Source organism: Lactuca serriola, chromosome 5 (assembly GCF_051521515.1).
Source record: "Lactuca serriola cultivar US96UC23 chromosome 5, Lser_US96UC23_V15, whole genome shotgun sequence".
In the NCBI taxonomy this organism is placed as follows: Eukaryota; Viridiplantae; Streptophyta; class Magnoliopsida; order Asterales; family Asteraceae; genus Lactuca; species Lactuca serriola.
In genome coordinates, this window is record NC_136412.1 from 259,047,887 (window position 1) to 259,074,403 (window position 26,517).

Sequence of the window (26,517 nt, forward strand, 5' to 3'; positions counted from 1 at the left end):
CGCCTCATACCGCTTCCTTCTTCCGCTCAATTCTGGTACCGCCTCCTTCTTCCGCTCAATTCTGGTGGAAATAAGTTAATTTCATAATTATGTTCTTCGATGCTGCAGCTAATACACTAATAGAAGAAGATGATTTCTTTTAAATTGCATCCACATCTGATTTAATTCTATAAATTTTAGGCACCAAAAACAATATGCTATTATCTAAAAAACACTATCACATTACTTCTACCACCACAGGAACTGACGATGGTTTATGGCACCTGAGTTGCAGAGCATCACTGGTGAATCACCACCGATTTTGGGTCGGTTCTTCTCCTCCGACTCCTCCGAAATTTTTGTGCACATGAGGAAACGTTGGGTCCTACTTCAAATTATCAGGTTAATGTTCAATTCCATCTGGGTTTTCTTGAAATTTGAAAATTCGACTTTAAGTTCTCTCATTTTTTTGGGTTATTCAGTGTGTCGCGATGTGAAGTCTTGGTTTCTCCCATCAGCTTTGCTTATGTGTTTTTTTTTTAATTATTGTATTTGGGTTTTTTAGGGTTTGTTGTTTCACTTCTTTGCTTTGTTTGTTTCTGCTGAGAGACAGGTGGAAGTCTTGGTTTCTCCCATCGGAATAGAGGTAGTACGCCATGTTCTGGCAAAATTGTATGCAAGTGATTGTTGATGCATATGGGTACAAATTCACAATTTTAATATCAAGGTTTATTTAATATTCCCATCTACAAAAACCGTAATGTTGTCAACAGCAGGGTCCCTAGGTGTTGAAGCTTTCTGATTGTTTCATGGACCTTTATTGCAACAATGACTTCAATTAAGAAAACCAATTCCTTTTTTGGTTACGTCTTCATTATATTTTTGTTCCTAAGTTACAAATTTGGACTGACTTTCTTACTTTATTTTGTTGTGTAGGTTGTGGGAGAAGAATATCACCTGGGTGGATATCTTTGAGGAGATACATGTATGTTCTTACACTTCAATATTAAATGTTGTTTGTTAGAATACTAAGAAAACAATATGTTTCATATTTTAACATATCAACATTTCAACTTCAGTCCTTGTGGGTGCATTCATGACCGAGCTGGAATCCGATTAGCCTGTCACCCAGGTATCTCAAAATCATTTCCTTTAAATAAGTTTGAGCAGATTATACAAAGAAAGACTTATTGTGATATTTTATATGGTAGTCTGATTATGATAGACTACAGTTGTGAAACACTTCATTGCTGGATCAATAGTCTTGAAAGATTTTGGAAGCCTGCTTTTCATCTTTAGCAGTAAAATTGGTGCTTTTCTTCTGGTTAGTAATTATTTTCTGATTACCGATATCATTTTCTTCATATGTTATGCTAAGAAACAATTATTTAACTTTTTATTTTTGACATAATTTTTCCTATTTTGCATCACCTGATTGCAATTGTACATGTAATCATAACTTTCTCACCTCATCATCAACATATGCACCATTTCTTCTCAACATTGGTGCCCTCCTGCTCCGTCTTATCCGTTTTCTATGGACAGCTAAAAGTCTCGAGTCGTTTAAAAAACCTTTTCTTTCTTCTCTTTTGGATCTCCTTATTCCAACAGAAACCTTCCTACTACCAGATGTTAACTTGATCGAAATAGCAATATCCTTTTTTAAACCACAAAAGACCAAATTGCCCTTTACCAATTTTACTGCACCAATCCCAGGTAAAACCAACTGACAATCTTATACTTTCATGTCTAGCATTATTTTTAGCCTCGAGAAGAATTAACATAAAATCACATATCATAAGACACACAAATTGGTCCGATTATGGGTTTAGATTCTGATTTCTCGATTTCTTGGCGTATGAAACGGAAATGGGTGGTGGTGCAAGGAGGTAGTGCTGTCTGGAATCGCAATCAGATTACAATATTGAATGTGCCCATTGAGGAGCAAATGCTTATACTTAGGAATATATTCAACACCATCTATTGTCAAGTGGGAACGAAAAAATGTATTTGAGCTTTGGTATTTACAAGGTATTTTCATATTAATTATGTACTTTTCACTGTTCAAATTTAAAACTTTTTGTGCTGATCTTATTCACCTAAAGCACTATAGCCAGAAGAGGTAAAACTTGCAGTGCGTTTGTTCGAGGTGGATTTAAACAAAATGGTTATGAGGTCCACCTACTCTCTTCCGTAAAACATATACTTTTAGATTGTTTATGTTGAATATTACTATATTTAGATATCATTTAGATTCATATTTTATTATAAATTTATAATTTTTTTGCCTTATAAGTGTCTTGCCTTTATAGCAAATTTAGGGTTTTTTTTAATCGTTATTAATATTATTTCCCACGAGGTGTGAACTTTGCAAAATCACTTTTTCCAAGGTATCCACTTCAAAGGTAATTATTTTATTCATTTTATTACAATTATGTGTGGTGGATTCTATTTATATATTTTTATTAATTAATAATTAATTTGAACTGATATGGAGTTTAAAGTAGGATTGACAATTCCTTTGACTTGGGATTTTATTGAAGTTGAGTTATGCTGAACACAAATTCAGGTATGCGTTCTATCCATGACTGATGCTTTGTTTTCATTCGATTTCAATTTAACAATGGGATTCATGAAATTCATCTTATGGGTTTTCAAATTCATTTTGATACATAATCCAAGACGTTAGCACAAACAATCATGAATTTGTTAAAAGTCAAGATTCTTATGCCATGTGTGTGCTGGCCCTTTAGTTCCTTTACCTTGAATTGGAAACGTCGTCGTCTATTTTCCACAAGCCCACAACGAGCATGTAAGCTTCTTTCACAATATCTTTTTTTAAAAAAATTACATGTATTCTATCTACTATGGAATTCTTCCTTTTTTTTTTATACTGTTTTACTCAAGGTTGCAGCATGATACGAACCTGATGAAGTTTATCCAGAAATGACTCTTCAACCCGTATATAAAGTACGTTAGGTGATGTATCATGTTTTATTATTGATTTTTTTTTAGTCTTTAGAAATTGGGTTTTGATTTTTCATTAGTATTTGAAATCTTACTTTCTCTATAAAGGTCCAATCCTGAGTCAATTGCTTGACAAAAATACCACATGTGTGAAAGAATGCGGTTTTCATCATAAAAGGAATGACAGGTATTCTGTAATTTTTATATGATTTTAATGGGTATGAGGTTGACCTTTTCATTCCAATTTAGAAGTGAAATCCAACTGAATTTTGGAAAATTTAAAAAAAAGGTTTGTAGCTCTTCAACTTTAACTCAATTGTTGATTAGTGATACAAAAGATCAATTGGTTCATTCACTTTCTGATATGTATCTAGCAGGAAACAAGGGCTTTCAAAACATAAAGCATTTGTTCAGGGGTTTAGGTAGATGTAATCCAACAATAAGCACAATACATTGGAATGAGGAAGTAAATGAAAGAAATGGAGAAGATAATGGAAAAATGGTCACTTTTGAAAATTGAATTTAACATCTAATTTGTTAACATCAACTGGAAATTGAAAAACGTTAAGTGACAATGAAATAGCAACGAAAAAGGGTTTACAGTTTTTTTTCCTTGGACCATATCTAAAAAAATGATATTTCAGTGGGACTAAAAGTATAATTAGGTGTTTTGACTATTTTTAGGGGGATATATGTGTGACACGTGATCCAGGTTTTTATTACAGTTCTGCCCTTTTGTAATTCTCACAAGACCTTTATATTACTGCAGGTGATGTTGTCTAAAAAGAGACTCTACACTTATGTGCCTCATTTGGAGTAGAAAATCGGTTTGAAAAACGAATGATGCCAAAGCAGCAACCAGAGACTCTACACTTATGTGCAATGCCATTTTTTGCATTTTACAGACACCGAAGAAAATGGAAGTATAGCTACCTTATTTTCTCAAATGAAATGCTTTGGATTGTAAATAAAACCTTTTTCAAATTCTTATCTAACCCGGGCGAAGCCTGGGATCCTTTTCTAGTATATATATTAAAGACATGAGGCTTAGGAATAGTAAACTGGGCATTTTTTTGGCAGAAATGGTCCCTGCACTTTGCTCCTCATTCTTTACCTATTTTGACATTTTTGGTCCTTACAATCAATATTTTTACACTTTTTAAAAATGGTTCTTGCACTTTGCTCCTCATTCTTTACCTATTCTGACATTTTTGGTCATTACAATCAATATTTCTACACTTTTTAGGAACTTTTTAATATTTAAAGTTTGGCCACAAAACTTTAACGGTTTGACAACTTTGATCCCTTTTCTAAAAATTTATTAATTCCTACCCCTTTAATTCTTTAACCGTTTTGAAACTTCTGATCCTTGCAGTCAAAACTTTTACATTTTTCATAAAAACATGAAAAAAACGGTCTGGGGCAAACTCCGGGTTTTTCATCATTGCACTTTCTACGTCTGTCATATTTATCGATTCGGAAACAATATTGAAAGTTTTTGGCTCCCGCGTAGCGGGGGTAACCTTTCTAGTTACATATAAAATATTTTTTCTCTAATAAGGATAAACTTCTAATACATCCCACAATTTGAACAAGAGGTGGTTGACCACTCAAATTCAATCCGAATTCTCGGAATAACAGTGGTGGACATTTGGGCTTTGATGAGGATGCCATCACTCACCATATCGGTAGAAGGAAGCAAAATGTTGAGCACACGAACTTGATCAAGAGCAATTTTTTTCGAGCAAAATAGATGTCCATTTCAATATTTTTTTCTTAATTGGTGTTGAAGAGGATTACTTGATGGACGACAAATAAACATATTCATTGTCACAATAAACGAAGGTGACCTGATGCCTGATGGAGAGCAATAGAGGGCTTCAAGATCGGTTAGTTATTAAGCCAACAAGTTTCCCCTAATGACGTTTGTGACTCCATGATATTCCACGCCTTATTTCTTAATAAAGGTATATTATAGGACACTGATAAAGATTCTTGATGAGATGAGACCTACCGAATATAAAGAGAGAATTACATATAATTATAATTTTTGTCTAATAAGAGTGATGTACTTTTAATACTTTTTAACACAACAAAAATAAAGAAAGATTAACATTTAACAATCAACCTCATTAATATATTGTAATAAATTTGCTAAGAGACAAATTAATTAATTCAACATCCAATTAAAGTTCCTAATTAAGAAAACATTATTATTTATTCGGGACAAGTGTAACATAAACAAACTAATTAATTTAATTTGATATTTACAAGTATTATTTATTTTAGAGTTATCTGATCATGAATATGGAGGAATAATGAGATATTCTTGGCCGTTTCCACCATGTTCTATATAATATTATATATATGTCACATCTTTATCTATTGATATGTGTGTTGTGTGCGTTATACATATATACTTATGATGTCCATTCAAGGTTCGAAAAGCCATATTAAAGAAAATTGCAGTTACTTCGACGAGTGCCATATACTATAAATACTAAATAATACACGAAGCTTGCTTGTGTACATTCACATACATCTAGAGAGAGATATTTATAGGGACTAGCTAGGGAGAGATTGAGGACTCAAGTACTGATATTAAGATGATGATGATGTAGAAAGAAGATCAGGATGGTGATCATGATGCTGCTTCTGCTGATGATATAGAAAGATATGTTGAAGATGATGATGATGTAGAAATAGAAGATGATGATGATGATGATTAAGAAAATTGAAATGTGTATACAGTTGGTGAAGCTGGCTTATGAGTTTCTGATGGCTGTCGTTGAAGCAGTGGACTATGTTATGCATCATACAAACCCATCACAACCTGCAATTAGTTATTCTAACCCTTATCCCAACATCTACATTGGCCTTCTTCCCTAGCATAATTAGCTACTCTCCACCCTCTTCTTCCATGCATATCAATTTCATGCCATTTTTTCGTTACTCGATCTGTGAGAGACGTATGGATATAGTTTTAATTTGTACATAATGGCATTTCTTGTTTCATTCATTCACCTTCTGATCTGTCCATTAATATTAATTACAAGTAATTAATAAAAGTTTGCTTTTCTTTTAAAAATCAGATATTTTCTTTCAAGATTTATGTTCTAATTAAATTGGTCCCTTGCCATTCCTTAAAATTAGATTCATCGGGTTCAAAACTTTTTAATGATTAATTAGAAAGCTTTAAACCTTAAAAAGTACCTAACTAAAAAAGTTATACTAAATAACATATATTCATCGATCCAATAAAAAAATTAAAGATATTTTATTCTTGTTCCATAACTTTTTCGTATACATGAAAACGTCACATGGTATCTTTTTACTTATACAACAACATTCTCAATAAGAGAAACGATATTATCCTCTAATCCGGGTTTCTTAAAATGATAAATCTGTATATTTTCAACATCCAGTTTCTTAAAATCACTACGTTTTCTGGTGACAAAGAACTTGCCCCAGTTATAACTCTTATACTTTGCAGGGTTTCTTTCATCCGTCAGCTCAGCAAGCGGCTCCACCACCGTGTAATGTGCAGGATTCAAGAAAAATGGGATCGAAAATCTTTCTCTACCGGAGTTCACCTTCACCCTATGCTCTACACTCTCATACCTATCATTGCTCCATACCTATACAACAACAACAACAAATCTTAAATAAGAAGAATTGAGATCGATATATAGAGATCGGAGACATGTTGTTAATGATACCTGAATAATGTCCCCGACGTTGATGATGAAGGAATTTGGTGTTGGCTTAACAAAGATCCACTCTCCATCGGTTTTTCTCTTAACTTCTAAACCTCCGACGTCGTCTTGAGCCAAGATCGTCAAAGCGCCGGCGTCCTTGTGTCGACCAACACCAAGGGCGAGGTCAGGAGCTGGGCACGGCGGGTAGTGGTTCAGCCGAACAAAACTGGTTTGATCCTTGGAGAAGAAGGGCTCAAACCGGTTTGCAGGAAGGTTTAAGCTCATGGATATCAATTCCAACAGTTTGTACGACAATTCCTCAACTTCTTTTACATATTCTTCCGATGCCTCCCTGAGTTTTCCGAAAACTGGATTAGGATCATGGTTAATTAGTTATTAAATCAAAAATTAAGTACCTTAATTCTGGAGGATGGTCAGCCCATTGATTAGAGTACTCCGCCGTCTGTTCATCGTCGGATTCATATGACGCCGGCATCAATGTCGGAACCTCCACCGTGAAATCGAAAACTTCTTTCCAGTCCCTCACATTTTTTGTGTGTTCGGTATCGTAATAACCAAATGGGTTCCCTTCGCCTCTCTTCACCTTCTTCTTCTCCTCTAATGGCTGATCGAAAAACTTCTTGGCTGCCGACTTTAGCTTTTCACGGACGTCGACGGGAACCCCGTGGTTGATTACTTCAAAGAATCCCCAGTTTTTGCATGCGTCACGGACCTGAGATATCAGATCTTCTATCGCGACGGCGGACGGAGACGAATTTACGAAAGGCGAGAGGTCAATTTGTGGGATTCCTTCGGCTTTGATTACTGCAAGTTTAGGTCTGTGTTCAGGTTCTTGGATGAAAGATGGATCAACTTCTCCCATTGCTGATGAAGATTGATGAATTCAAGATCGGAAAAGTGATGAGTTTAAAAGGTGGTGGTGACTGGTGGAGTGAAGAAGCCTATCTGAATTTTGCTATGCGGCAAGTGAGCTGGTGCTATGTATTTGGACCCTTTTTTGTGTATGATACATGGTGATGATTTAATGATGTAAGTTTTGATTAATTTATCTATGGATATGTTCATTCTTACGTTTTGTTTTTGGTAATAAATTAAGTTATAAAAAATTGGAAGAGAAAGGAAACAAAGGGAGCAAACATAAGAACAAATGACTTGTTATATTTTAAAAAGTAAATTATTGAAATGTTCCATTTGATTTGGTAGAAACCATGTGTTATGGCTGTTATCTGTATTTTTTGTTTCAAACGTGTTATTTAAAAGTAAATTGTTTTTCATGTTATTTTTCGTGAGTGTGAGTAAAAATAAGTTTTTCATAATTATTTTCATATTCTTAAATTTTTTAAATAATATGTACGTATATCCATATAAAACTCATAAACTATATTAGTTACTAAAATACTCTTTTACAATCCTTCACATAATTGATATCCTTATTCAATATATGGTTAATCACGACTTGATAATGTTTTTGCTAATCGATTAAGAATATACAATTATCAAGTTTTGTTAATCGAATTTGCAATCGTCAGGTTTTACTTCGGTTTTGCTAATTGAATATGTAATCACCAAGTTTGCAACCATCAGTTTTGCGGTTACAATCAATTAAGAAAATTCAACCACTAGGTTTGCTAATTGATTATACAGAATGTGAAACGACAAAGAATCAAGTCATTAACAATCATATCGTGAATAATAAGATCTATAGGAAGGACTGTGGATTGGTATTTTGATCTATTATAGGAAGGATCAAGGATTGTGGATTGGTATTTTAGGTTTTTAGTTGTAATATAACTTAAAGATTATGTTTTAAAGTTTTAAATAGATTTAATTAAGTATTTAGGTGTATATGTGAGTTTATAGGTTATATATATATATATATATATATATATATATATATATATATATATATATATATATATATATATATATATAATTTGAAGTTTTACAATGATATAAACGTAATTATGAAAGTTAATAAGGATAAAAACGAAATTGTCTCAAATGTCATATGGAAAACATCTAACACCTTTTTGCAAATAACTAACAAATGGAATCCATTTCTCCAAACAATAAACAAAAGATATTACAAACAAATAATTTTATCCATGAGAGGGCACCACCAAATCTACCAAATTTTTGGGTCCTTAAAGGTTCATATCTTTACATGAAAATAGACAATACATCTTTTATTTATATAACAATATTCTCAAGCCAAGAAACATTATCATCACCCTTTTAGCTCATATGATTTTTTGAAATGATAAATCTGTATGTTTTCAACATCAAGTTTCTTAAAATTACTACGTTTTCGTATTGCAAAGAATTTGCCCCAATTGTAACTATCATACTTGGCAGGGTTTTGTTCATCAATCAACTCTACCAACGGCTCCACCACAGTGTAGTATGAAGGGCACAAGAAAAATGGGATCGAAAACCTTTCTCTGGTCGAATTCACCATTACCCTATGCTCTACACTTTCATACTTGTCGTTACTCCATACCTATACAACAAAAAATAATATAAATTTTTTAACTCAAAGTACTTATGGTCCATTTAAGAAGAACATACCCATACATAATAGATGATTATATTGATTACCTGAATCATGTCCCCAACATTGATAATGAAGGTATTAGGTGTAGGCTTGACAAAGATCCACTCTCCATCGGTTTTTCGCTTAACTTCTAAACCCCCTACGTCATCTTGAGTCAATATAGTCAAAGCAATGGCATCCTTGTGTCGACCAACCCCAAGGGCTAGGTCGGGAGCAGGGCAAGGTGGATAGTGGTTAAGTCGAATGAAACTAGTTTGGCCCTTGGAGAAAAAGGCTTCAAATCGGTTTGCAGGAAGGTTCAAGCTAAGTGCAATAAGTTCCAACAATTTGTATGACAGTTTTTGAACATCTTTAACGTATTCTTCACATGCCTCCCTATTTTTAAACAATTAAAAATGAGTCGATACCAATAATGAATAACATATATGTTTGTATGTTTATATGTTATAACACATCGTTATACACCTAATGCCTTCATTAACAAACATAGACGCGGAGTCTTAATTGACAGTGTTCTTTGATTTACCTCTCACATAATAATACGGATGTGATTGGGTCTATCAGGGATACATTTTACTATTTTTTAATATTTATATTACTAATTACATATCTTTTAACAATACATTTTATTATTTTGACCTTAGTAATTAATTTTTTTTAAATTAACTCATGTAATACATAAGTTTTACAAGTAGTGATCTTATTATTTTGGTTCGAATTTATCGGTAAACAAAATTTGTAATCATAAAAAGTTAAAAACATATAAATAAAGTTTACTATGTCTACAACATTTTGCTAAAAAAATATGAATTATTCAAGCTAAAACATGAGAGAGAAATTGATAATTTTATATATAATCTGTTTTAAAAAAAAAAAAAGATAAATATACCTTAATTCCGGAGGATGGTGAGGCCATTGGTTAAGATACTCTGTCATCTGTTCATCGTCGGGCTCATGAGATGCCCACATCAACGTCGGAACGTCCACCGTCACATCAAAAACCTCCTTCCAGTCCCTCACATTTTTGGTATGTTCAGTGTCGTAGTAACCTAACGGATGCGCTTCGTCTCTCCTCACCTTCCTCTTCTCCTCCATCGGCTGATCGAAGAACCTCTTCGCCACCGATATCAGCTTTCCACGGCTCTCCACCGGGATTCCGTGGTTGAAGACTTGGAAGAATCCCCAATTTTCACACGCGTCACGGACCTGAGCCACAAGATCTGCATGAACGTCCGCAGGAGACGAGGTTAGCAATGGTGAGAGGTCAATTTGTGGAATTCCTTGAGCTTCGATTACTTCAAGTTTAGGTCTGTGTTCTGGTTGTTGAATGAAGGTTGGATCTACTTCTCCCATGGCTGTTGATTGATGGATTGAGATCCGAAAGTTATGGATTTAAAACATGGTGGTGCAAATGCGCATTTGAATTGGCGACTATGAATTTGGATGGGTTTTTGTGCATGATGCATGGAGATCGTTTTCAACTTAATTTCTACAGTTTTTCTTATTTTATGTGCCGATCAACGGATTGCTTGCAAAAGAAACGTGACAAAATTGCAAACGTTGCATTGATAAATGATAAGGAATGATAGTAAAGTTTGCCGTTTAGTTTGATACTAGATTAATAGCTAGCTACTATTAAGTATTAAACAAACAAAAATAAAGATATTTGATAAACTGAAATATTGCACTTCTTTAAGAAAATTAAGGCAGAATTTATAAGCTTTGGTGGCCATTTAATATATATTACATATACTAGTATTAACTTTTGTTTATTGTCAATTATCTTAGGTTAGTTTACGTAAAATGTCAACATGACTTGTTATCAACAACATTTCAGTTACTTAAACATGTATCAAGGGTTTTTTAAATTTTCTTAAGAAATGAAAAAAAAAAAACTGTTAAAATCTTCACAGTAAACTCTTACAAATTTAATTGATTTAAATAAATGTCTCAATCAATATATTAAAGTTTGTTTTATTGATTTACATAATACGTACTTCTTTTTAATGATTTGCATAATACCATGTAGGCATATAGATAAAAGGTGCTCCTATATATGTACACGATTCAATCGTGTAAAAGTAATGAATGAATTTGATAAATTATAATTTAACCATTTGCAAAAAACTAAAGTAAATTCCCATCGTGAAACTCTTCTAGGTTATCTTCACGCATCATAGAGTTGATGCTACTAATTTACATTAAGACCATCTTTGAGAAGCCAATTCAAAAGCTATCTTACCAATAAACTATCTAAAACTAGTTTATCAATAAGTTCGTTTATAAGTTTTTTTATAAAAATACGATTAACTACTTTTATGATTTTACTAAACGTTAAATTAAAATAAGTTATTGCATAAACTAACTTGTTTTTGTCAAACTGGTGCTAAATATCTTTATAGTTAGATTAATTTTTCATTTTAAAAAATTTTGATTATATCTTTAACAAAAAGTATATATAACTTTTATTTTGCTTTTTAAGCCTCTATGATGAATTTTCAAATCATACGTATACTAATGCCCTTACACTTATATAAATTTTCAAATCAACCCTTTTACTTTTTAGATATAAGTTTATATTTTAAATAATATATACAAACCCAATATATGTTATATCATATCGAACCGTCTTATTTTATGTGTCAATCAATAAACTGCTTGTGTTCATTTGACATTAACACAGAAGATGAAAGTCTCAATCTTTTATATACCGAAAGATTGGGTTCGATATGATATAACTTAGAGTAAATTACGCGAATGGTCCCTGTGGTTTAGTGTAAATTACACGCTTGGTCCCTAACTTATTTTTCTAACTCGGACTGTCCTCAACTTTTAATTATGTAACCCGCCTAGTCCCTATTCTCACATTCGGTCAATTGTTTCCGTTAGACACCCCACGTGCCTTGCACGTTGGGGGTATAAAAGTCTTTTCACATATCCAATGTTATAGCGCCAAGAAAAAAAAGGACGTATTGTTGATCAACGTGATCGGACACAAGCTTCACAGACAAAACCTTTGAAAACCCTTTGAAAACCCTTGAAAACCCTTGATCGAAAGAACCCTACATTTGAAAACGACGATGGCGCCTTGGAGGATACGTGCTACCATGGACGAGATTGACGTTGCTCGTAGATATGGTAAGTGTTTACTCCCTCAATCAGTTAGTAACTTAAAAAGAAAAATGTGACTAACCAATCTTTCCGTGAATATACAGCCGGACATCCGACGATATTCTCTGTCCGATTACACCATGGTGGACAGTTTACAAAGTTCCCTGGAAGAAAGTACATCAAAGGCAAGCAAAATTATGTTGATTTACTAGACATTGACACCTTTTCCATTCACGACATTGACGAGATTATGGAGGAACTTGGGCATATTGATTCAGACGAAACACTACTCTATTATCATTTCCTGAGACCATTTGGCGATTTGGATTTTGGGTTATTTGCTTTGGGTTCAGATCAGGATGTTCATCATCTGGGTACGTATGTTGCTAACCATAAGCTAATAGATGTATATATTGAGCATGGGAAAACAAATTTACATACTTATTCTATGTCCCCCAACCCTAGTAAGGTTAAAATTGTTGAAATTAAAGAGCCACCAGCTTGCTCCAAACAGCTGTTTTTGGAGTGGAATGACTCTCCAATTGAGCATGAGAGTGTTCCAGACCTAACAGAAGTTGAGAATGATAGTCATTTGGACAAAGAACCATCTTTGGTCGACCATATTGAATTTGAAATGAATGTAGAGAATGAGGATGATTATGATGGTAGTGGACACAACAATGGCAATGGAAATGATGAGTTTGATGATGATAGTGAGAGTGAAGATAGTGATTTTTTTATTGATGAGGACAATCTTATACATGATGTTGATGTGGATATGAAAGATTTCCATATGAACATTGACAAGGATGTAGAATGGGTTGGAGGTTCTTCTGAAAGTAATGTACCTGAAGATACACAACAAGGTGACTTAGAAGTGATCAACACAGAGGTTTTGTTGTCTGGGTCTTCATCAGATGAGGCAAATGATGGTAAGCGAAGGAAAACTATTAGGGCCATACAGAGGGCTTATGAAAATGATGCAGCTTTGGTTAGTGAGCCCTTCTACATTTTTCAAACTTTCAGTTCATCTAAGGACTTTAAGACACAAGTGAAACTACATTCCATAAGGACAAGAAGGGAAATACAATTAGAGAAAAATGATAAGAATAGGGTTAGGTTTGTGTGTAAGGGCACTATACCAAATCTTGCTACTAATGAAGAAGAGAAATGCCCATGGGTTATATATTGTAGTAAGTGGAAGCGTGACATAGATTGGATGGTTAAGACATACACGAAGGAGCATCGATGTCTACAAACAAGGAAAGTCAAAGCATGTGACTATAAGTTCCTTTCAGAGCATATAGTACAAGTTATTGAGACAAACCCAAAGATTCCTATTAGGGCTTTACGAGAGCAACTCCAACGTGAGTACCAGATGGACATTTCGCATATGAAAACTTTTAGGGCAAAGCAGCAAGCTTTAAAGCATGTTCAAGGAGATTATGCCAGCCAATACAGGTTGTTAAGGGACTATGTTTTAGAGGTACAAGCACGTAACCCAGATACTACGGTTAAAATTGATGTTGAAAGTGAAGCGAATCCAACTGTTGAGACAAGAACATTCAGGCGTATCTATGTTTGCATTGGAGCTTTGAAGCGAGGTTTTGCAGCGGGAAGAAGGGACTTTCTTGGACTTGATGGAGCCTTCGTGAAAGGTCCATATCCAGGCCAAGTTTTGTCTGCTGTGGTAAGATCTTCTTATTTCTTCTTGTATTGTATGTTCTTTATTTTAAGTAGTGTTAATTGACCAATGTTTTCTGGTAATTTATGTTTCTTATCAAAGTCATTGGATGGTAATAATGGGATATATCCTTTAGCCTATGTTGTGGTTGAATCAGAAACATTGAATTCTTGGACTTGGTTTTTAAGTAATTTGGGTGATGACTTAGGTTTGGGAACAAATTCCAATTTCACGTTTATGAGTGACAGACAAAAGGTATTGGAACCTATCCAAACTAGGTTTTATAGTTTTATACTATTGATGCAGTTATACTAACATACAAACATGTTATTGTTGCTAGGGTTTGTTGCCTGCGATTGCAACACTATTTCCATGTGCAGAGCATCGCTATTGTCTTCGTCACATACACGACAACATGAAAAAGAACTGGAGGGGAAAGGTGTTCAAGGATCTTCTTTGGGAATGTGCCACGACCTCTAATGTACAACACTTTCATCAAGCAATGGAAAAACTAAAGAAGCTTAACAATGATGCTTATGAGTGGCTGAAACAAATACCTCCTCAAAGTTGGGCTCGCTCCCACTTTACTGGTATAATGACTTTCGATCTCTACTTAATAATTTTAAAAGAAGGTAAATTGAATACTGACATAGAAGTTGTTTATGTTCAGGGAGAGCAAATTGTGATGCTCTAACTAATAACCTGTGTGAAGCATTCAACAGCAAGATAGAAGATGGTCGTGATGCACCAATTATTAACTGCATTGAGTTCATCAGAGAGTACATTATGAAGAAGATAGTCAAAGTTGACAAGGAAATTCAGAAAGTTGTAGGTCCTTTGACTCCTACAGCTACAACAATATTGGATAAGATAAAGAGTAAGGCAGAACAGTATGTTGCAACATTTTGTGGTGCTGGAAAATATCAAGTTGCTGGACCATGGCAAGATCAGTGTATTGTGGATGTAGGTCAACAAAGTTGCACGTGCAAAAGGTGGGAATTAACAGGAATTCCGTGCAAACATGGTGTGGCTGCTATTTGGGACATGGGGAGGAATGACAAAGATGTGGGAATCCCAGAATCATTTGTGCATCCATGTTACTGGTTATCAACCTGGAAAGAGATGTATTCTTTTAAGGTTAGTCCAATCAATGGAACGTCCATGTGGGAGAAGTCAGCTATACCAACAACTCTGTTGCCTCCAAAACATCGTGTTCCCATAGGAAGACCAAAGAAGAAGAGAACAATATCAATTGTGGAAAAGGAGGACTTTGTTAGAGGAAACACAACATCGAGGGCCCATAGATCAGTAACATGTACGAAGTGTAACAATGTTGGTCACAATGCAAGAACCTGCAAAGGGCAAAGACCAATTGTTGGTGGGGGTGGTGGACAATCACAAGTCAAAGGAAAAGGGAAAGGGAAGGCAACCACTTGATGGTTTGTAATAGGGCTAGTCTTTTGTTACTTTAAATATGAATGGATTGTGTTATGTTACTGCTTGTAATAGGGCTAATATTTTGGTACATTATTTATGAATAGTTTGTAATAGGGGCAGTATTTTGATACTTGTTTTAGCCAATATGTTGGCACTTTTGGATGAACTAGTTTGTCACCCTCATTGCCCTGTAATAGTTTGGTACTAATTAATGGAATGTTTTCTTCTTATGATACACCATTGGGTAGATAATAATTTGGTTTATATTGATTTTTACATTTATATTTTCCATAATAGTTTGGTACTAAATTAGTTTGTTATATTCTTCTTATGATGTCACCCTCATTGCCCTGTTATAGTTTGGTACTAATTAATGGTCAATATGCTGCTTATACATCACTTTAAAACATAATCAATACAACACTGCTACAACCATTACAGTACATTTGCATTACAATACATAGACAACCTAACCAATACATAAACACCATTTTCATTGATCTTAAAAATCTTAACCATCTGCATTACAATACATACACAACTTAACCATTACAGAAAAGGATACCTTCACATTCACTGCTACAACCTAACCATTACAGATAATGATACCATCACATACATTGCTACAACCTAACCATTACAGAAGACTTTACCATTACACTAACAACTCATCCCCACCTTACAACTTGTAAACAAGTATCACCAAGAACAATACCCAACTAATAAATAAACATATTTTCAAGAAAAGATTTTCATTTTTCAGCTTCTTGTTCAACCTCACAAGCCAGGAGATTGTCAATCTGTCACCATGATCCTTTTCATCATCATCTACCCAAGCAATAAATCCTTTACGTGGTTCCTGTCAATTTCAAAAGCCACGGTTACAATACCTATAATCGCATACAGTGATATCCCCATCTAGGGTTACGATTACAAAATTCTCAACTACAACATACCTTAATTGGACATGCGTAAAAGGGTCTTCCTGGATTATTGTTAGTAGTTGAAGTCCGAATTACAGCAACACGCCCACAATCGCATTGAACCATCCTTGATTTGAACATCCTTAGGTGTAACCGCTTCAAACGATGGAGGACTGAAAGAAACTCTAAATTAGGTTCGATCCTGATGAAAAATTAGTATTTGAAGATCGTTGGAAATGTGAAAAGACTTTTATACCCCCAACGTGCAAGGCACGTGGGGTGTCTAACGGAAACAATTGACGGAATGTGAGAATAGGGACTAGGCGGGTTACATAATTAAAAGTTGAGGACAGTCCGAGTTAGAAAAATAAGTTAGGGACCAAGCGTGTAATTTACACTAAACCACAGGGACCATTCTCGTAATTTACTCTATAACTTATATTGGGTTTGTATATATTATTTAAAAACTCAGCCTTTGATGTGCTTGCCCAGCCTCTTCCACTAGAAAGAGCTTTTGTGTTAATGTATATAGAAAATTGAGACTTTCCATTTCTTATACCGAAAGACTTTCATTTTTATTATGAAAGTAAATGTCATTAAAAACATAAGGTATTTTTGTGATAAATAGATGTTTATGAGTAGAATAGATTTGATGTTAAAAAAAAAAAATGTAAGTTGGAAAGAACGGATGGGTGAAACATTCATTGTTTTTGTTTTATTAAATATAACCTTTTTCTATATGTTTTGTTTAGAACGATGATATTCACCTAATGGACAGTTGGATACAACCGAAAGGGATGAAAATAAAAGCTTAAATGAAAGTAATTATTTTGGCGACGACACATTGCCATTCAAAAACGGATACATTATAAACTCATTAGTACATTGTTACAGTGAGGTTAGTATCGAATAGATTTGTATTTATTAATAATATTCAAGTGTTTGAATCTCGTCAAGAATTAAGAGATCGGGTACAAAATATATGTACTTTAGATTACGTCATTGCTATAAAAAAATTCTAGACGTACTATAACTATAATGTTGTAGGATTGTAGAGGTGAATATAGATATTCACAAATATATGACCTGTAACTTACATTCATAATAACAGGGTAGGGTATTTATTAAAATGTGATATTTTGAAAGAGTTGAAGCATCAACCGTTATCTAAATAATAAAATCAGTAAAAAAAAAAAAAAAAAAAAAGTAATTATTTTAATGATTATGAGATATGACATCCATTAATGTAGATAGATATTCATTTGTTGAATTAGAAACTATTACACCTCAACTCACATCTTACCTTTCCATTGTTCCACTTCCACATAAATGAAACAAAACTAAAACTTGAATGGTAAAGCCTCTTAATATTGTTTGGAATACATTTTTAGAACAAACCTGAAACTTGGCTATTATTTGATTAACATTAATCCAAAACTAATCTCATGAAAGCAAAATCAAAATTAGAAGTATATAAAGGTAGTCGTTGTTTTATAACCTAAGAATTCAACATGTTTGATACATCGAATCAAAATCCTCCAAACAGTTAAAGACCCTACTAAGCACTAAACGGGTATAGTAATAAAGACTTGAAAAAAGTATACAACAACTTACAAGTTGGAATCTGGGAGCAGTATGAATTATGATATAGTAGATTCACAATCCCAAAACTAAAAGCAACAACTACTCTATAATCTATATATACAACACACCAAAATCTCTGAATAATCTAAAAAAAACAAAGAAGGTTTTAGTTTTAAGATCTCCTAAGCATTAAGTAGCAGCAGGCATGGAAGTGGAAAGGATGACATAAGCCAGAAAATGTAATCCATCCTGGATTTTAGCCACAGCTGTGGTCCGATTCACACGAAGATCTTCAGAAAATGACTTCACTTTTTCTTCAATTACTTTCTCTGGTAAAACTTCTGTAGCAGATTTTATGGCTGCTGCATAAGCTTCTGCTACATCCGATATGCCTGTAGTGTTTGTTCATTACAAGGGTAAAATGGTCATTTAGTCTCTGTTAATTCCAATACTCAATGATTTACTTACTTACACATACACGTACCTGTCACAAAACTGATGGCAACTGCCTCCACAAATCCAGTCATTGATTGTGTCTTTGTTCTAATTGTTTTAGCTTTTTCAATACAATCCTCTGGCCAATCAAATTTTGCCACATCATCATCCTTATTTGCATTCTTCACTACTGATTTCCCAAGAGCTACAAGTTGAGAAACCGCAATGCAACACATCTCTGAAAGCCTCTGCATACACATAATATTATTATTATTATTTACTTTGATTGTTGCCTGATATTCAATAATAAAGAGATAATTTATTTATTTACATGAATGCCCTCAGAGTGAAGAGAATCTAGCCTCCCACCAGTTCTTAGAGCAATATCACTTGGGGAAAGTCCAGCTAACGCATTAGCAAACCTGCAAAATATATCAAATGATGAATTGACACCCTTAAATTAATATTGTATAAAGATTAGTTTTGGATTGAATTAGAGTAATGTAAAAACTTAAAAAGACGAGATTACCCTGTAGCCATTTCTGCAGCCTTGCTCACACTAGAACCATGAAAACTCTTGATCTCATCATAACTTCCATCAGATGAATTCTCAACATTCTTTCCCTTTTCAGATTCTGCATTCTTTCCATCACTTTCAGTGTCTAAACTTAGAAGCTGTTGAACCTCTTTAAGCTTCACATCGTATGCAGATTTTTCATCAGTTGACAGCTTTGCTTTTCTTCGATTAAATAAAAGTGCATAATGGTTTGACAATGCCTCAAGTTCCTGTAACTCAACATGATAAGAAACTTTGATATGCTAAAATGAATTTGATAATAAAAAAAAGATGAAAGAATTACTACCTCCAGATGCTCTGGACCTCCATAGATGTAAAAGCATCTGTCAAATGTTACTTCTTCCAATAACTGATCCTCTTCAGTTCCATGCCCACCTTCACCACCATTTTTGTCAACTTCCATTCCTGATTCTGCAATCAAAAGATCAACAGTTTCTTTTCCAACATACTCAAGAACTTGCAACCCCTTAGCAGTAAAAGCTCTTCCAGTCTGTTCAATTAATCAGTTAAAAAAAAACAACAATCAAAAACAGAAACTTTTAGTAGGAGATAAAAACAAGAAAGGGTTTGTGCTAACCTCTAGAAGAGATGGTGCAACAGAGCCTGCTGCAGGTATACCACCTTGCTGTATAGAGTCTTCCAGTCTGAAGAACATAAACAATTAATTATAAAGATTCATTTGATTTGGATATTTGGTTGCTTTCACAAAAGAAAAATAGATGCCAATAAGTTGACCTACTTCTGAACAAAACTGGAACCCCCTTTCCATGCATTACCAAGAGCCTGCCAAGCTCCTGAAGCAAAGTTCTCCACAGAACTGTCAATAGCCTTTATCCCCTGTAGGATAAAAAAAATAAAGATTTAGAATAAAATCAAAAGTGGGAAAGCATTGAAAACACAAGTTAGTTATGCAACTATCATTTAGAACTTGCTTGGCCAAGGATTGTGTCTTCACTGGCTTTCTCAAGTCTTTCAAGAGTAGCCTTGCGCTTCTTATCATCTTCATCTTCACTTTCTTGATCTTTATCAGATGCTGCTTGATGATCTTGATCCTCTTTAGAAGATTCTGAGCCTTCAAGCTCGTTTTGCAACTCAGAGATGCTATTTGCAGCTGTCTTGGCAACCTCAGCAGCCTGTGAACACAAAACAGTGATCAGAAGAAACTTAAATGTTGCTTGTGCAAATTTCTTTCCTGAAATAGATATCAGACTAAAAGTAATATTGTTTTAGGTGCAAATTTGCAACAAAATCCATTAAAAAAAAGAAACTTCATCTGAACACTATTAGGTTAGGAATCGAAGTTCAAATTTCAAAAATGTATCTCCTTCCACGAAACATTCAAGAGGGGTTTAATAACAAAACTTGATAACAGTCGATAGAAAATCCAATGTTCGTGTTTGTTTTGTATGAAAATCCTATCAGATACTTTATATTTGTATTTGAGATGCACTAAGTTTGACGTCAAAAATGGAAGTCTCAATTCGTATCCATTTCTGTCGAGTAATAAAAAGCCTTGCGATCATTGACCAAAACGAAAACCTAGATCGGGCAAGGGTGAGTGAGAGTGAAAGTGAGATAGTAAAACCCTAATTCCATAGGCAGCAAAGTATTTGGAAATGCGATACTAAATGAAGTGAACCAAATACAATTTCCAAATAAATTAGCATTACATTGCGAGAGATCTCCTCAGCAGCCTTCTGAAGATCTGAAAGAACAGAAAATGCAGAGAATCCCCAGCCCCATCCACCGCCGGCGTTCTGATCTTCTTTCGGTTGCTCCACCGCTGGTTTCTCTTCGACTGGCTCTCTCTCATCCTTTGATGACGATTTTATGGTGGTGTTGGGTTCCATTTTTAGAAGGTTTGCGATTTGGGAATCTAGAAAAGTAATGGTTTTTGATGAAGCAAAGAGTTTGGTTGGATCGCGTGTTTGTTGGGTCTGGGATGAAACTAACGAAAGGCACTGCAGATCTGGAAGACTTCTACTTCACTACTACGGTGACGCTTTGTCCGCCTGTCTCTCCTTTCCGGATCTCTTTGTTTTTAGAGTATATCACACGTACGTATGGTTTTGGGTCACTAACTTATTATTTTTTTTTTTAAGGCCGAAGTTTCTGCTATTTGTTTTTGTTACGCGTTAAGTCCTTACTATTTGTTTTTGTTACGTGTTTGGTCGTGTTTTACCTAAAAAGACTATTATTTACATAGGAAAAATGATGAGTAGATAAGGTAAGGTGAATGAGTAAGGTTGGGGGTGTGTTTACTTAAATAAGTTAAAAATCAAGAGAAAAATAGTCTTTTTTAGGTAAGATATGGACCCAACGCGTAACAGAAACAAAAAGTAAGGACCTTCCGAACTAAAAAAAAATAAGTTGGGAACCAAACACTCAAATTACCTCAAACCATAGGGACCATTTGTGTAATTTACTCTTGTTTTTAAACTTTACGTTTACATAAAAATAAAATAATTAATTTTAGTTAAAACGAAATTTGTGATGGATAAGAAATTCATACACAACATTTTTTAGTTATACTCAACAAATTATGATTTATATAGTTGTATAGTACTATAGCTAAAACTTATTGTGTATATAAAGCTATAAAATATTTAGTAGAGATGGAAATATATAAAGGGAAATTCACAAAAATAATAAATGTTATTTAACCGTTTGCCAAAATGGTAATCATGTCTGAAATGACATGTTTCAAACTAAAGAAAATGTATATCAAAGCATCCGACAAGATGGGACATAAATTGTTCCGAATTCGGATATTTTTGGTTATTTTTGTTTAAAATACATTTTGAACGTGCTTTATCTCATATGGTCCACTTTTGGCTCGGCATTTCGGAGTGCATAATTTTTTTCCAACTTGTGTGGGTTAAGGTTTTGAAAATTGTATCTCAATCACCACCGATACAATTCATTTCTAAAAAATATCTTGTTAGAAATAAGTTCATCCAATCGAATCCATTAATAAAGATTTTATTTTACTGTTATAATATAGAATAAGTAAAAGTTATAACAACTACTCGTATCAACAAAGATGATTCTAATCGGTTTGAGTTCTTCCTTGTGTCGTATGGGATAAAATTAGTTTTTAAAGTGTTTGTTGAAACACCCCTCGTATGGGATAAATTAGTTTGATCATCTTTGAAAATAATTAAACTGGTAAAATAATTGTTGCAAAAATTTGGTCCCAAATTGTTAAAGTCATGATGTTTGAAAGTTGGTCAAGCCATATACGAGGGTGTAATAAGTGAACCAAAAACGATAGTTTAAGTGAATAATTTATATACAATTAAATCTTGAATTACAAAGTCTTCTAAATATCCAAAATCTTCACTAAATCTTTAACTTGGTAAATGTCAAAATAATAACATTATATTTAGAAAACCTAATTAAACTCAAAATTATACTTCTGAAGGAATTGGATAGTAACAATAATCGAATTCCAAAGTCAAACTCTCAAAACCATTTTATATTTACAATGTATATGGAGATATGAAGCATTAGTAATAACCAATTAAAAACCAAATTGAAATATGCAAACATAAATGCTTCTTAAGTTTTCAACCCAAGTTATCTACAGTAAAAAACAAAGTTCATTTCTACTAAAGGTTACGATGATACAATGGCATAAATAAGGTGGTAGCAACAAATTCAAAACCTGCTTAGAGACCCAGACGCTAAGTCCGATATTTTGGAGACGTGTAGCATCCAACACAAAACTATGAAATAAGTTTGCAAAGTTTATCCCTGAGTTTTGTAGCATACATGGCCACCAATAATCAGGACGGAAATCTCTATACATCCTTGTCGCTCTTGGATGAATAGAGAATCTCGACGTGCGTGCCTTTTCCATCAAAACCTGTCACGCACCACCCCAGTATGGAACCTACACCCTTTGATGAAGGGTCAATAACCCCCGACTATCATAATCGAAGGAATCCACCTGAGCCACAATGCGTTCACTCTTCCGGTGCTCTTCCTTCATAGCCTCAGTTTGAGCCTCTCAAATCTACTATAATAGTGAGGTAATCAATGTCATCCTCAAACATAAATCCCTGATCGGAGCCGCGACCGCCTTGCGGCTGAGAGCATCGACCACCATGTTGGCTTTCCCCAGGTGATAAAGGATCTCACAATCTTGGTCTTCCCCACATCGAACCATCTACGCCGCCTCATTTCAGATTTGGTTGATTCATCAAATACCTCAGGCTTTTGTGATTCGTGTAGATAGTACAACGGACACCATATAGGTAATGTCGCCAAATCGTGAGGGTAAACACCACAACCCCAACTTCAAATCATGCATAAGATAGTTCGCCTCATGAGGCTTCAACTGCCTCGAGGCGTAAGTGGTCACATGACCCCACTGCATCATAATTGAACCTAAGCCCAAGATCGAAGCATCAATATACCACAAAGTCCTCAACACCCTTTGGCAGGGTCAAAGTCGGTGCCTCACATAATCTCTGACTCAGAGTCTCAAAGGTTGTCTGCTGCTCAGGCCTCCAACGAAACGTGATGGTTGACGAAGCCTCCAACGAAACGTGATGGTCTTCTTTGTCAATCGAGTCAAAGGAACGACTATCTTGGAGAAATCCTGAATGGATCTCCTATAGTAACCTGCCAATCCAAGGAAACTTTGAATCTTAGATGGAGACCTCAAAACCTCCCACCTTATCACTGCCTCGACCTTGGCCAAATCGACCATAATGTCGCTCTGGTTGACAAGGTGCCCCAGAAACTGCACCTCATACAACCAGAACTCACACTTGGAGAAATTTTCATACATTCTCTCCTTCCTCAAAGTCTCCAATACCTCTATCAGATGTTCCTCATGTTGCTCATGAGTCTTGGAATAGACCACGATGTCATCAATAAACACAATCACAAACCAATCCAACATAGGCCTGCATATGTGATTCATGAGATCCATGAATACGGTTGGATCATTGGTGAGCCCGAAAAGCATCACCACGAACTCGTAATGACCATAACGAGTCCAGAAGGTTGTATTCTGCATGTCCTCCTCTCTGACCATTATCTGGTGATAACCCGAACGAAAATCAATCTTAGAGAACCAAGATGTGCCCTGAAGCTGATCAAATAAATCGTCGATCCTCTGGAGTGGGTAATTGTTCTTCACCGTTAGCTTATTCATCTCCCCATCGTCAATACACAATCGATTGGTCCCATCCTTTTTCTTCACAAATAAGATTGGCACTTCCCATGGTAAACTACTTGGCCGAATAAGTCCATTTTCTAACAGCTCCTGCAGGTGCATAGACAACCCATGCATTTCTGGAGGTGCTAATTGATAAGGTGCTTTGGCTATCAGAGTCGCGCCTAGAACCAAATCAATTTGAAGCTCAACGTGCCTCTAGGGAGTCACTCTTGGAAAGTCCTCAGGGAACACATCTAAGTACTCCCAAACAATCGGTACATCATCTATGGTCATCTCACCCTTCTCTCGAGTATCCATCACATAGGCCATAAACCCGAAACATCTCTACTGAAGATAATGCATGGCTTTGGTTGCCGAACATAGAGTCGTCCCATATGGAGCACCCTCACCGTGGATCACCAATTATCTCCCACTTAGGGTATGAACACATACCAACTGAAGCCTGCAATTATTCACCCCCTATTGGGGCTCAACCAATCCATCCCCACAATGACCTTGCTCTCGTGCATGGGAATCATAACCAAGTCAATCGGATACTACTCACTGAATAACTCCAAAGCGCATAATCAGTGAACCCTCGATACTCGCACCAGATGATCATTTGCAATCTTAACCTCTAATGGATAATCCAACACTTTATGGACATCGACGAATCTCCTGCTAAGCGTAAAGGATACAAAAGATCAGGTAGCCCCCAAATCGAACAAGACCAACACAGGAATACCTTTCATAAGGTACGACCCTAATCAACAATACAAACATATAAGCAGGAAAAATAACATAAATAAGAAGATAAGGAGAAAATACATACCAGTGACCACATCGGGTGCTACTTGAGCCTCCTCGGTTGTCAGCTGAAATGCCCTACTCCGAACAAATGGTGCCTCCACCTTGCCCTGGCGGCCATCAATGATCCTCAGAGTTATCGGATCAGGTGCTGCTACTGGTCCTCCTGATGCTAAACTCGGGCAAATGACCTTCTTGTGGCCCCTTTTTATTGCAATGGAAGCAAATCAGATCTGATGTCAGAGTGATGGTGGTAGCAGCAGTATAATCCCTGCTGAAATGTCATATCTTGTCGCACTTGTAGTAGCCCGAACCACCTGCTTTGTTGGTCGTTCGATCTAGAATCGAAGCCCTTGGGTTTCTTTGTTGAAACCCCTGTCATCTCCGGTGTTAAAAGTAGAAGATATGAAAAGAAAAATGGACTTTTAAAATTGGATGAAATATAGGTGTAGAAAAATGCACTTCATGCGTCTTTTATTACGGGTGTGTTCGGCAAAATTAGCTGGTAGCGGGTAGCTTGTAACAGGTAACAGGTAACTTGTAGCGTTTTGTTAAACACGCTACATGAAGTAGCATTTGGATTTGGAATGTTTTTTTTTAAACTAAACGCTAGAAGCTTGCAGTGTCGAATGAGACTTTCTGTTTAAAACAGAGTGTTTTGTCAAACGTTAAAAGCTAAAAGCTCTCAAACGCTCCTAAACGTTATGTGCCGAACACGCCCTAAGTTAAGTATTTGAGATAACCCAACAATGGTATTGCCATATTAGAAACACAACTTCTTAGGACCCGAAATCCTTGATGATGCGCCAAATTTAATATGTTTGTCATCACAGAGTATGTCATGTTGATATTAAACCATAGCACGGTGTTATTCCAAGAATTTTGGTAGCAGCATAGGTAAACAGTATAATCAACTTTGTATAATATTATTAAATAATCTGATACGTTAACCCAATATCCGAGTTTATCGTTATATCTGTAAACTATATCAAATACATTTTACTAAATATCTAGGTTACAACCCGTGAGAACCACAAGTAAAATATTTATAAAAGATCTAAATTATTAAAAAAAAAATTTGATTTATATGATAAATGATTACACGATCATATTACAATTAAATACATGGATTTCTAAATAATTGGATATTTTATATAAGTAAATAACCATAAGTTTTCTCTTCAAACTATAACACAATAAAAACACACACACACACTTGTGTCATAGAATTAACAAAACAAATTAATATCAAATCAACAAGCCCAATACATTACAACCACTTTTTTTTATAGTAGGAATTGCAACAACTTCAGGGGCAAAGAATGATAGCAACAATAAAATGGAGTATCAACATCGGGGACATTTTAGTCGAAGCACAAATGCACTTATAAGCATTACATGCAAGAATGAATTTGCTCAAAGAATTGGTTTGAATTAGGTCGAACGGAATGGTTGCGGGGAAGACCCACCGGAAGCTTCCCGCCCGACGGAACACCGCACTGTCAGCGCGGGGAAGGGTGGCGCGTGAACGGGTAAGGGGAGACTCTCCCGCGTTCTCTCTCCAGCTATG

The 26,517-nt window shown here is 35.1% G+C and overlaps 3 protein-coding genes across 3 annotated transcripts; all 3 read right to left on the reverse strand.

Annotated features, from left to right (window-relative positions):
- Positions 1-6,204: 6,204 nt before the first annotated feature.
- LOC145054113 (protein LATERAL BRANCHING OXIDOREDUCTASE 1-like) lies at positions 6,205-7,640 on the reverse strand. Its single transcript, XM_079002248.1, has 3 exons — positions 7,061-7,640; positions 6,666-6,996; positions 6,205-6,584 (listed from the first exon to the last, which is right to left on the reverse strand). The coding sequence occupies exons 1-3, from the start codon at positions 7,525-7,527 to the stop codon at positions 6,282-6,284; spliced, it is 1,101 nt and encodes a 366-aa protein (XP_078858374.1). The 5' UTR covers positions 7,528-7,640; the 3' UTR covers positions 6,205-6,281.
- Positions 7,641-8,692: 1,052 nt separating this feature from the next.
- LOC145054114 (protein LATERAL BRANCHING OXIDOREDUCTASE 1-like) lies at positions 8,693-10,681 on the reverse strand. Its single transcript, XM_079002249.1, has 3 exons — positions 10,109-10,681; positions 9,264-9,594; positions 8,693-9,165 (listed from the first exon to the last, which is right to left on the reverse strand). The coding sequence occupies exons 1-3, from the start codon at positions 10,570-10,572 to the stop codon at positions 8,893-8,895; spliced, it is 1,068 nt and encodes a 355-aa protein (XP_078858375.1). The 5' UTR covers positions 10,573-10,681; the 3' UTR covers positions 8,693-8,892.
- Positions 10,682-17,844: 7,163 nt separating this feature from the next.
- On the reverse strand, positions 17,845-21,008 carry LOC145054115 (BAT2 domain protein). The gene is made up of 9 exons (XM_079002250.1): positions 20,641-21,008; positions 19,903-20,103; positions 19,710-19,807; positions 19,548-19,614; positions 19,257-19,460; positions 18,923-19,179; positions 18,725-18,815; positions 18,443-18,641; positions 17,845-18,350 (listed from the first exon to the last, which is right to left on the reverse strand). Exons 1-9 carry the CDS (start codon positions 20,818-20,820, stop codon positions 18,148-18,150), a joined length of 1,500 nt encoding a protein of 499 aa, XP_078858376.1. The 5' UTR covers positions 20,821-21,008; the 3' UTR covers positions 17,845-18,147.
- Between the last annotated feature and the right edge of the window lie 5,509 nt (positions 21,009-26,517).